General features: G+C 37.6%; 1 protein-coding gene across 5 annotated transcripts; it reads left to right on the top strand.

The window, feature by feature from the left end:
* The first annotated feature begins 3146 nt into the window (after positions 1–3146).
* LOC145204461 (uncharacterized) lies at positions 3147–11354 on the top strand. Of its 5 annotated transcripts, none has more exons than XM_080077019.1 (5): positions 3147–4251; positions 6376–7469; positions 7864–8030; positions 8877–8997; positions 9686–11354. In XM_080077019.1, exons 2-5 carry the CDS (start codon positions 6407–6409, stop codon positions 9862–9864), a joined length of 1530 nt encoding a protein of 509 aa, XP_079933145.1. In that variant the 5' UTR covers positions 3147–4251; positions 6376–6406; the 3' UTR covers positions 9865–11354. The 5 variants fall into 5 exon arrangements, with proteins under 5 accessions (XP_079933145.1, XP_079933143.1, XP_079933144.1 ...); XM_080077017.1 differs by having other exon boundaries at positions 3147–4257; XM_080077018.1 differs by having other exon boundaries at positions 3148–3492; positions 4086–7469.
* Positions 11355–12053: the final 699 nt, after the last annotated feature.

The raw sequence follows: 12053 nt of genomic DNA, 5'->3' as shown, positions 1-12053 counted from the left end.
ATGGCTATTTTTTGCAAATATGGCTATTTTTTGGTATTTAAATGAAACACTTGCGGTCTCTTAAAACTACTTAGCGGTCACACAAACCAAACCTTAAAAAAAGCTGAACATGGTAATGTGGCACTAAAAATAGAACACAGCTGCGAAACTAATCGGTTGTAAATACTAAAATAACACTAAGAGGGGGAAACAATAGTAAAAAACACAGCAGCTGTACCTGGTAAAGAGAAAGAGAGGTTGGAATCCCGTTGGAGAAACATATTTAGTTATTTATGTCCGTTACATCTACCTATTTGATTTGAACGGGTAAAACCAGAACTACATTTGTTATTTTACACTAATCCACATTCTTTCTTTGAACTTTGCAACGAAAAAGCTTGTACTACAGTTTTACGAACCCATCTTAGTGATTTTTTTAACTATTCAACGACACAACTTGCAGTAACACACTACATCGAAATTGGCAAACTCCAGCAAAGCGACAACAAAAGTCAAAAATGTAATGCGATTAAAAAAATAGCCACCTATTTTCACCACTTACCCAGTAAAGTACAATCTATTAATAGGGGAATTAAGTAAACAGCACCCCAATTGGCTTTACATGCTGTAACATATCGTTTTACGCATTAAACCGTTTGGCCGGTAAGGGACAGTATGGAGCAAAAAAGGAAAAAGATACGCTGACATATTATTATGTGTTGCACATTTTTATACAATGCCAGAGAATGATACAGTTGTAAGTTTTGCTAGTTTTGCAAGCCTTACTGGGATTGTACAAGATAACAATGAACATACATCGGTAATGGATTGGGTGTTTTACGAATCGCGTCAAAGTTTTGGTTTGTTTGCTGTACACAACTAGCATGGTACGAGTGTTTGTATGTAAATACTTCCAAGCAAACTAAAGAATTCACAATGAGCACTTTGCAGACCACAAGTTTTGCTCAATCAGTATCAATCCATCACGAAAACGGAGAAAGAAGCGAAAGAATAACACCTTGTTATAAGTTTGCGTCTTAGAATTCGTTGAGATTTAGTAAAAGGCTATGTAACAATGTATTAGCATAGCTTAGTATTATGTTAAGATGTTTGATTCTCAATTGTATTGTATCGAAAGCAAATGATGAAAAATATATTGATATCCCTCTTAATATGTTCAATTCTGTAAAAAAAATTCTGATTACAGAATTAGGTCACCCAGTTGTTGAAGGAAAAGTTCCTTATTATGAAACCTTTAAGTGATCGCCCAAGTTATCAATAGTGATACAATAAAACTAGCCTATATTATCCATAGACGATTTTTGACGATTTTTGACAATTTGTCACAACAAAAGATGCGAGATAAGGTAAAACGTGGAGCATGTCTTTTTTACAATTGGTTGGTATATTTTGAGAATTACACTATAAGGGCGTTAAAAAATTTCTTATGATTATAATCACATAATTATGTGTTGACAGAAAAGGAGAGAAAATAAGAATGAGTCAGGAAAGAATGGTTTGGATTGTAACAAATGAAATAGTATTTGTGGCCAAGTTCAGCACAGAATTGTAAGCGGGCCTAAAATTGAGGCCCAAACCCACTCACAAGATCAAGGGCCAAAACCCGAATTTAAAAAGCCTGAAAGTTGGTGAAATGGTGGCACAAATGAGGCCGTGTGTGAACTCAGGTCTGAACTTGACACGAAAATCGCGACCAGACATCTCTGGTTTTGCAATAAGGCAGGGGTGCACAACCTGCGGCCGTACGGCCGCATGCGGCCGAGTAGACGATTTTGTGCGGCCGTCAACATGGTTATTAAAATATATGCACTGGCGGCCGTGACGTAAAAACCTCTTTTACTAAATATTTTAACTTTCAAACTGCATCAAATAGATTTTGTAAGACTGTAAAGAATATTACCAGCCTAGTGACCCTGTGCATCACACTTTATATACGCCTATTGTGTGCAAAAAATGCAAATAAACAGTCACCTCTTGCGTCACAATATGGATTATGACGGCATAAATAGCTCAGACTGTTTAGCTCAATCTGTGGATCAAGTTTTAAATTATCCGGGCTTTTTGAACGCCATTAAATGGTTTATGTATGTGGGACAAGCCCTATTTTTACATAATAAATTTAAAAACAAAAACAAGCAGGTAATTGGCGGCCGTTGGTGAAATAAGAATCTGCGATGCGGCCGTCTTAGCAAAAAGGTTGTGCATCCCTGCATTAAGGCCATGTTCAAAGCGGCTAGCACATAACACTAACCGTAACCAACAAATTAGCATACAGACGCGTTCCCTTGATATTTGTGGCTGAATGCGTCGCATGTTATAAATACAAGTTGATATTGCCCTGCATTGACTGTGACATACATACTTACAGCTTGTCGCGCCGCGGGGTTTGATATGACAGCACTTGCTATGGTAACTAACCACTGTCTGCAGGGGCCTATTAATTTGAGTCAAAGGTGCGCCACAATGGCCACACAATAAGGATCCTGTAAATAAAAAATGACACAGGGCGTACCACCCATCAAAGAAGCCCTGCCTTGAAAGCAAACGAAACATGAAAAAATAATAACGGGTGCAAAATGAAAGCATCAAGCCAATAAAAGATAATTATCTGTAGACATTGCACGCTGTTTCGACCTTTAAGGACTCGTGCAATATAGAATGTCAAATAACGCGTAGTCCTTACGATTTAACATGTAAAAAGTTGCAAGATACTATTTTGAGCTTAATAGGTTTATATCTTTAGCCATTTGTTAGAGATTGGTTTAAGATATTTACCGCAAAACACCGCTATGACGTAAATACTAAAGGTTCACACGTCAGACCTACGTCACGTTTGTGAGTTTAATGAGACTCTGGGCTTAAGGACAAAACTTTAATGTGTTTTGCCATTGGAAACTAAACCCAAACCGTTTCCGAGTACGACTTTGCACCAGTGTTAACTAACAGTGAATCGAGGTCATCGCTTCGAAAAGGGAGAAATTCATTTTGTTGTTCACTGAGTTGAGGTTTTCACGCGTATAAACATTCGTTCTGGTCTAATTTTAAACTTAATCCTCTGTGAGGACGGGCAAGCCATTGTTGTAAAGGTGCATTTTTGCCCCAAGGGAAACGTATTTGATTACCATTTGTATGCAAACAAGCGGATTAGCAACACAGGTAGCGAAGTTGAACTGTGCTGAAGGCATCGTAGTAACAATGTCAATGCAAATTGGAACATAGTGAAGTTAAAATAAGCAGGTGAATTTGGATACAGACTAGAAATACAGAGATGTGTTTGGTTGGCTTAAAGCAAGGAGCCTTGAGTATTTAATTAAGCTTGGAAGTAATTTGTCGCCTAATGGCGTTTCTTGATCCTGTCTGTGGCATTTAAGTAAAATAATCTATTTGAAGGTGAATATTTGACAAATTATGCAAGAATAATCTGCAACACAAGAAAACCATTATAGAGTACTGCACATTAGTACAAAGGCAAGTTTTGGAAAAATAAGAAAGGTGAGGTTTTTGAATTGCTGTTTTTAAACTTGGTTAGGGTTTTAGAAAAGAGTTTTGGCTTAAATATACGCATTGCCGTTTACCTCTTTTGCTACTTCGATGTAAAGCTTCCAAAAAATTTTTTAAAAAATTTAGTGTGACTAACGAGTTTAGTTAGCCCAAAGGAAGTCAATTGATAGCTTTTGTAAACGTACATAAACAGCACTTTTACGCGACGTGGTGGTAGACACTTTCTTGGAACCAGAGCGCCCAGTGTTTTGACCAGTGATGGTTTTCTATGAATGACTAGAAGGAAATGACCTGTTGACCACAAATCTGCGTCCTGCCCTAACTAATTTGACAGGTGATTAGAATTTGACAGAACACTAATGTACATTAACCCCAACACAAAAAGACAAACTGCAGTATTATACAGTTGTTGTGAAGTGTATGTCGGTTTCCAAAACCAAAACAAGCAGCATACCCAAAGCCTTAGCCCAGTGGTTTTATTGACGAATTCCTTACTTAACAGTTTAAAACATTTTCATTCCTCCCCAATGCTAGAGAGTACATGTCAAACCATACAAAAATCATTTAATATTGTTTTTTTTCAGGGTATTTTCCCAGAGCTAAAGTGTCTGTTTCAAACCACATGTATAAATTAAAGTAAATTCCTCCCCTCAAAGGAAAGTTTTAAATTCCTTCCTTGGGAGGACCACTGTTTTAGCATCTCAGCAAGCCACCCACAAAGATTTGCGATTTTATAGTTTAGTGAAAAAGGTGGGGGTAAGTTACATTGTATACGTTATGTAATTTTTGGTATTTTGACAGGTTTGCCTGAGGCGGGCCTGTGTGTTGAGAACGTCATTCATCGTGTAAACTGAAACCGGGTGTTGAAATAACAGAGTTCAGAAAGTGCCTGTTGTTTTGTATCGTAACCGCACGCGCACATAAGCCGTGATGTATCGAGTAAAGCCGTGGACACACGCTTGTTAGTCGCTTGAGACTAGACCGCAGTTTTGCTACAAATAAGAAAGGAAATATCGAAGTATTCATTAGTCTTGGCTTATGAGATGACAGGGTTTCGTTTTCTAGCAAGCTATTGTTTATGTTCGACGTTTCATCAACAAGGAAAAGGTTTTCTATTTATCAAAGGCTATGGTTTATCAGGTTTCAGTATATAGTACTGAGCTATTTATTGTATATTCTTATGATGCATTGCACATGGCTATTGTCCATGGGTAACGAAAGGGTATTACACCGGGATAAGGAATAAAGTTATGTATTGTTTAAAATTTAATCGTACCTTACATGATATGACACTCGTGAATTTTTATTTTCAATTGTTTTGAAAGCCTGAACATTGTGCAAAATTTACAATGGTCTACTTGCCACTTGTTTTATGCTTCAGACAGTTTCTAGGGTTACAGACAGGCCAGATCAACAAGGGTAGACAACTCCAGTTTTAACACTATGCTGTTAACTGTACAGCTAATTCTGCAATTGTGCTACCCAGTGTTATGTACTTTGTAACTATCTAACATCGCGCAACTATTTCCGGCTTGGTGATTGTTTTAATGCCATTATATTGCAATAGCAAGCAAAGTCTTGGGCCCGGTGCCGCTTGTGATAATATATAAGATAGGACTTAAACACGCTACCACTACAATCGCCTTAAAACACACCACATTAACTGCTGTATTCTACAGTTCGGTCCATCATTGTTACAACACAATTAAAATTGCCTACGGTAAGAAGAAGTGCATTGTTGGTTCACATGTCCCGTGTTACGCACATAGACGGAAAAACAAGCCAAATGCTTCCATTGCAAGTCAAGCGATACAGTACAAGAGTTTTTTCGGTTTTGCGCGTGGTGTGACACTATGTGATGCTGGGCCGGGTGAAATGCCTAAGAAGCAGTCTAGTGCAGATTTTTCGATTTCCAAAAAGGTTAGGCGTTGCATGACTACTATTACCAGCAGTTACATTTGCGTTTTGTGTCGTGGTGACTAAAAACCTTTCATTCGAGAAGTGTAACAGTCAGAATTTTGGGGGCTAAAATGCTGTAGGGACCCTACCGTCCTAAGCTAATGTTTGTATAAGACAATAGGTCAGAAGGTTCTCACAGGTCATCTACTAAAGTTTACAGCTGGACTATGAAGTAATAACATGCGTTCTGCACCAAAATAATCAGAAATACAAGATGTTCTATATTTTGATTTCCGCCAAAATGCTTTGTCATAGCTGCAAGTCTTTAGTCATCGCGAAATTCCAAAAACAACACGGAACCAGTACTATCAGCTTAAGGAGAGCAGTATTATTGTTGTTGGCTGTAGTCAGTAATCGGAAACCCGGTGTAACTAGATAGCAGCAAAGTTTAGTGATATCGGAGAATCGATTCATCTGGCTATAAAGCAGTTTCTCAAGCTTCCAAACCACAGTAACTTGATGCAGAAGCATGCCAAAGAAAAAAAATTTTGCGGGCACTTAAGCCGACAGTGATTGCGTTTACTGGTTGTTGTTTTAGCTGGAGCTCATAATTATGTTGCTTTCACGAAAGCATGTTTGTTGAAACAAGAATCTATTATATTCAGTTTAGGAATATTGTAAGCGGACTTTAAAAGCAGAATGATCAAAAACTGAACCGGCAACGAACTTTGGACTAATAATATCAATAGCGTTTGCAATGAAATGTCTTTACTGTACAAGCCTTCATTCCTAATCCTTCAGGCAGTTGTACCTTTTAAAGTTGTTCATTTTAGTTTTATGTTGTCAATGCTTTAAAGATGCTAATTTAACCATCCATGTTTAGTAAGAACTATATAAATTTATCTTAAAGCTTGTTTTTAGTTCAGTTTGTGTTGTCAACTGATTAAAACTTCGGAATATGTCTTTTGTTTGCAGATAATGTGTGTAAATCTGTGTTCAATCGACCATGACCACGCACCGAATTCCCGGTGTTTCAATCTTTCCGTTCTGCACGAGTGAACTTGGCTTTACCTCAACGAAGCTAGCTCGACAATGCGTTGGCTGCGATTTTGCCCACGAAGCCGGTTTAGTTACAAACAAATCCGGCAAAGCCCCAAACTTTTGCAACCCAAACGTCAACGTATTTCCGCTGCCTCTTGGGGAATGCAGTCTATGTAACAAGCCTCTAATCGACAGCTGTTTAGCTTTTCTTGTGGCAGTGTGCGTATCTACTGTAGTACTTAACGTTTGGTCTTTGGCTGTGTGGTTTACTGTGAAGCCTAAACGACCGCAGGTTTACTTCAAACTGTCTCTTACCACTTCGGATTTGTTGTTCGGGCTGATTGTACTTCCAGAAGCGACTTACCATATGATAACTACTATGTATGTGGGCCACGAAGAATACTACGACTTTAAAAATCTGCTGAAAGGCAATTATGCTGAGTTTAACCTGGGCTGGGCAAAATACTTTTCACCAAAGCACGTGAAATTCTCGATAGCAATGCTACATATCACGCAGGGTGCGAGTTTATGCAGCATACTTCTTCTAAGCATCGACCGACACTTGGCTATCACGAAAAACATTCAATACCCGTCGATCATGACCAAAACCCGCTGCCTGATCACGATCCTGCTCACATGGCTCGGACTTGTGATTTTCACGATCATTATTTCTTTCACGGCGGTCGACAACTGGTTGTTCACAGCCAGTCCTTCGGTATTTTTTCTGCCGCTTTCCGAGCCCCCAGACTCGGTGGACACGCAAACATACGCCGATCCCACTTTATACTATGTTATCCCACTCGGGGTCGTGTTCATTGCCGTTTGTGTTGTAACCATGGCAACATGTTGTGCCCTCCGAAAACCGGTCGTACGAAGAAGCCGTCGCGGCCGAAAATCGACCATCTTTTCTTCAGAGTGTGAAAGCGATAGAACGATTACTACGTCACCGATCGCTATGGCTACCTTCGAATTTGTGACGTCGAACGCGTCGCAGCAGGAATTCAATTCGGATGATTCTCAAACAAAAGGTTTTTGAGCAATAAGAAAACAACATTACATAACCATTTAGAACGGTTCAATGCAAAAACACTAATTTTGCTCCAAGTTTAGCACATTTTTTTGCAATAAATTTGTAGATTTGGGTAAAGAGATACTATATTTTTTATGAAATCGCATTTGCAATAAAATGCACAAGATTTGTAATCAATTATGCGATGATTTGTAATTTTGTACGCAGCCAAATTTGGTCTGTTTTTTTGCACTTTGGCACTGTTATAATGAGTAACCGCGGTTCTGAATCATAGCGGTCAATTTTCTAAATATATCCATCCTTTGCCACGAAATGCAGAAGTTTTCAGATATTTCTTGGCAGTGTACTTTTGCAATGTAACTTCACAAAACGTAATCTGATTTCTCTCATAGAACCGGATCCGGATCCAGCCGGAGCGGATTCGAAACTCGCTGTGCCTGCTGCAAAGATTGTGAGGTGGAGTGTAGATAGCACTAATAAATCGCGAGGGAAAAGAAGAAACGTATGGAAACGAATAAGCGAAGTTTTCAGCGCCGACGAGACTCAAACCTGCGATACGGTAAGAACCAAAAAGATATTTTATCATAAGTTACAAAACTCGCAGGATAAAAAACAGGAAGTGTGGGCAAAGGAGGCAAATCTCAGGCCCCAAACATTGGTTTGTTTTTGGTCAATATAACGTTTGTCCTCTTTGCATAGTTCAACTTTGTGTTGAATGGCTGTTATGTATATTTTAGACCAGTGGTTCCAAACCTTTATCGACAAATTCCTTACTTAACAATTTAAAACATTTTTATTCCTTCCCAATAGAGTACATAGAAGATGCTAAACCATACAAAGATCATTTAAAATTCGGTCTTTAATGAACTTCCCAGGTGATAGGTTATTCCCAGAGCTAAAGTGTCTATTTAAAAACTCATGTACATATTAAAGTAAATTTCTCCACTCAAGTTTCAAAAATTCCCCCTTGGGAGGAATTTCTCCCCTGTTGGGAACCACTGTATTAGACAAACAAATTCTTCTAGAATCTAGATATTTTATCCCACCACCTAACGTTGTTACGAAAACACCATTGTATTTGCTAGTGAGTTATCTAAAAAAAACTCAAAAAGTCTCAAAAAGGGCGCCAAAAGGCTGGTAACTGTATGATTACCGGAAGCTCGTCGACAGTGTCATTAACACAGGAAGTGACTAACAACAACAACGCACTATACCAAAACTAAAAGACCCGAAGTCAAGTGATATCAATCACTACAGGGTATTTTCACATGATTTGAGGCATACCAGACAGACAGCCGTTACAATGAATGACAAATTTTGCATACACTATTATATGTAGTATGCTTCATAGGCAAAACTCTGCTGATGTCCAATTTTGTTTTAATGCATCATTTTGTACCAATAGGAACATCGCAAGGCAAATCGTACCCTGATGCTGTATCTGTTTGTCTATGCAATATGCGTGCTACCATTTGCTGGTCTCATGTTCTTTGGGCTGTTCGACGACGACTTGGCGGACATAACATGTAAATATTACATTTTTAATCAAGGCTGCTACTGCATATCATACGACGTGTCCAAATAATAAATACTTTAACATTTAGTCGACCTATTTCCAAATATGTCAAATGCTTTTGCACATGTTTAATTTTAGTGTTTAGTAAGAGAAAGATCTGTACCCAAACCCCCGGTAAAAACAACTTAATTCTAAAGGAAGGGAAGTGCTATGACTGGCGTACGTTTTGACGTCATAAGGCAGCGTCACCGTGGCGTTTGTGACATCATGTCTTGAGGACACTGACAAATTGCTTTGGCAAACATTTAAATAGCATTTTATGAAATGAGCCACAAGCTTATAGTGCAATTTTTTGGTATATCTGAACCCCAGACGTGTAGAGAATTTTGTCATAACATTGTTTGGCATGGGATTGACTCTCTACCAACTTTTTGCAACAAATAAGGTCATCTCATTTGTTATCTGATTGTAGAGAAGTTTTGAACGTTTTAACCTTTTGGTTTGACGAGCGGTTTATAAATAATTCTCTAAGCTTCCAAAGTTTAAAAATGTGGTTTAAATAAACAAAGATTTGGTAAAAAGATGAGATAATAACGCGTGGAGGTCATAATAGAAAAAACAATATTGTTTAAAACTGTTTAAAAAGTTGTGTTTGTTGTTTTGGTCAAATTTAATTTAAAACTGTATATTTTGTGCAGCCAGCGACGGACATTTAATTCGGGATCATCGTTCCATCGGAAAAATGATCACAGTCGGCATCTTTCTGACGTCATCAATATGGAATTGCGTCATCTATAACGTCCGAAACCGGGATTTTCGTTTTGCGACCAGAGCGCTGCTGAAAAAGTTTAAATCTTCGCTACCAAGATCCATGTAATGTTGGTTGCACAGAAAAGCGTTGTAAGGCGGGCCGGGCTTTTAGGGCGGAGTTTTGACTAAAATGGGCCTGTAACTAGCTTAATTTTCCGCCATAGTAACTCATTTTTTGCCATACACGAGCTTTAAAGTAGTTTTTTTGAAGCTATTTTTAACTACAGTTAACATCGGTTAAACCGGATTCGGTTAATTCGGACAAAACTTGAGGTACAAATCATTTGTAATGTGGTAGAGCTTTGACTAATTGACATCGGTTAATTCAGGTCTTCGCCTACTCCGGATATGTATTTAAACCAAACGGGTCCGGACTACTCGAGATTTACTTATCTATGCCAAATGTTCCGAAATGATATTTATTTACGAGAGAAACTATTTCAGCCGCTTAATAAATCAAGAGGGGTTTAACGTTGGAAATTGCTACTTTGTTGCCACCAAAGCCCGAATATAACCCAATATGCACTTTCCTGGGCCATATCACCGCCATTGTGCTATACAATGTGGTAAATTGCATCTTCTCATGAAATTGTAGCTTTCCGCGCAATAAGCATCGAAAACCATAAAACAAAAATCAACAGAGTATAAGAGGTTTGAATTAAACCATGTAATCTGAAATTGATGAATCATTTGCGGTATTTCATATTCCAACGCCAAGATCCCATAATCCCATTTTTGGTTTGTTAACCTATTCAATTTTCATTCATGCTGCTATAGCATGTCAATTAGGTCGGTTTAAGCTACATCCTGTCCCATGTGTCTTGGTATTTTGAAGGAAAAAATACATTGTCTTAGTGGTAATATCATATTTTGCGTGGTAGTGTATTTGCGTAGTGGTAAAGCATTTTTTTGCGCACTGATTAAGATTTTCGCTTCACAAGGTTGACGTTTGGTTAATTTATATACGGTGTATTTTCGTTTGAAATGTGTATTGTATATGTAGTAAAACGTTAAAATGTTGTGAGTGACATTCCGTTTTAAACTTAACTGTATATACAAGAAATAACTTACCCTATACACACTGTAGCTTACTTACAACGCACCCAAACAACTGTAAATTTCACTTTCGTTTCTTTCTATTTTTTCAAATAAACCATTTTTCACAAAACTTTTGTGAATCAAGAAGTTATTTTTATTTATGTCTTGTTCAAATTTTACATTATTTTTCTGTTTTTGAAATCCACTGATTCTTAACACCACAGCAATATAGCTTTTTTATGCAAACATATTTTGAAACCTTCAAAATGTTTTCGAAGGCAAGCATTTTTCCCATGAACATCCAACATATTGCGCTATGTAAATTGTATGGCGTTTTTATTTTTAACATTTTCGCACATTTCTTCAAGCTGTGTCATTTTGTTCATGCAGTATCGTCTTATTTTGGCACCAAGTGCATTGAAAACCATAAGTTCAGTTCAAACCCTTTTTCTTCTGTTCATTTGACAAACGACGGTGTATTTTTTGCCTTGTTAATAATAAATAAAGAAACTATGGAAATTGGCGCAATAATTCTCAGATTGCAGATAAGGTTGAATTCATAAAAATTGCAAAGCTTGTTTTAGTGCCAAACGATTTTACCCTTCGCAGAGCCTCATTAAATATTTAGAGTAAAGATATCGGCCAAAGCAGTTTTCGATTATGTTGTCATATTTCCGAGTTTGAAGTTCATGGAAAACGTTGGACGATTAAGAAAGTATTCCAACTATGGAGCAAAGCGATGTCAAGTGGTTGCGAACAAAACCTCTGAAAGCTTTTAAGGATTTTTATTGGACAAACCAGGCAACTTTGATAAAATCTATGCAAGATTTGTTTCCATGCCCTTTACTTTTTAGAGGAATTCTTTTCTTGCCAAAAACATCCTTACACAGCTGGCTACGTATATTAAAAACTTTTTTATGATGAATATAATCAAAGCGGTAAACGATTTTTAATTCTGCTTTTTATTTTTATTTTCATATGAGCCAATAATAAGACTTCGATTTGTTGTGTTTTAGCTACTTTTATTAATGTTTTGTCCTGTAGTTTTATAGGAAATGAAGATGCCAGTTAGGCGAAATATTAAGGTATTCATCGACTGATTTCGTTACTTGAGAAAATATTTCCGTCCCTCCTCATTAGAACACATACGCGGTGGCCGTCGATGACCATCCTACGTATTGTAGGGTCTAATATGCTCAGTTCAATCACTCCTAGCCA

Source organism: Phallusia mammillata, chromosome 8, assembly GCF_965637545.1.
Source record: "Phallusia mammillata chromosome 8, kaPhaMamm4.hap1.1, whole genome shotgun sequence".
Taxonomy (NCBI): domain Eukaryota; kingdom Metazoa; phylum Chordata; class Ascidiacea; order Phlebobranchia; family Ascidiidae; genus Phallusia; species Phallusia mammillata.
This window is presented reverse-complemented; position numbering and strand designations above follow the sequence as displayed.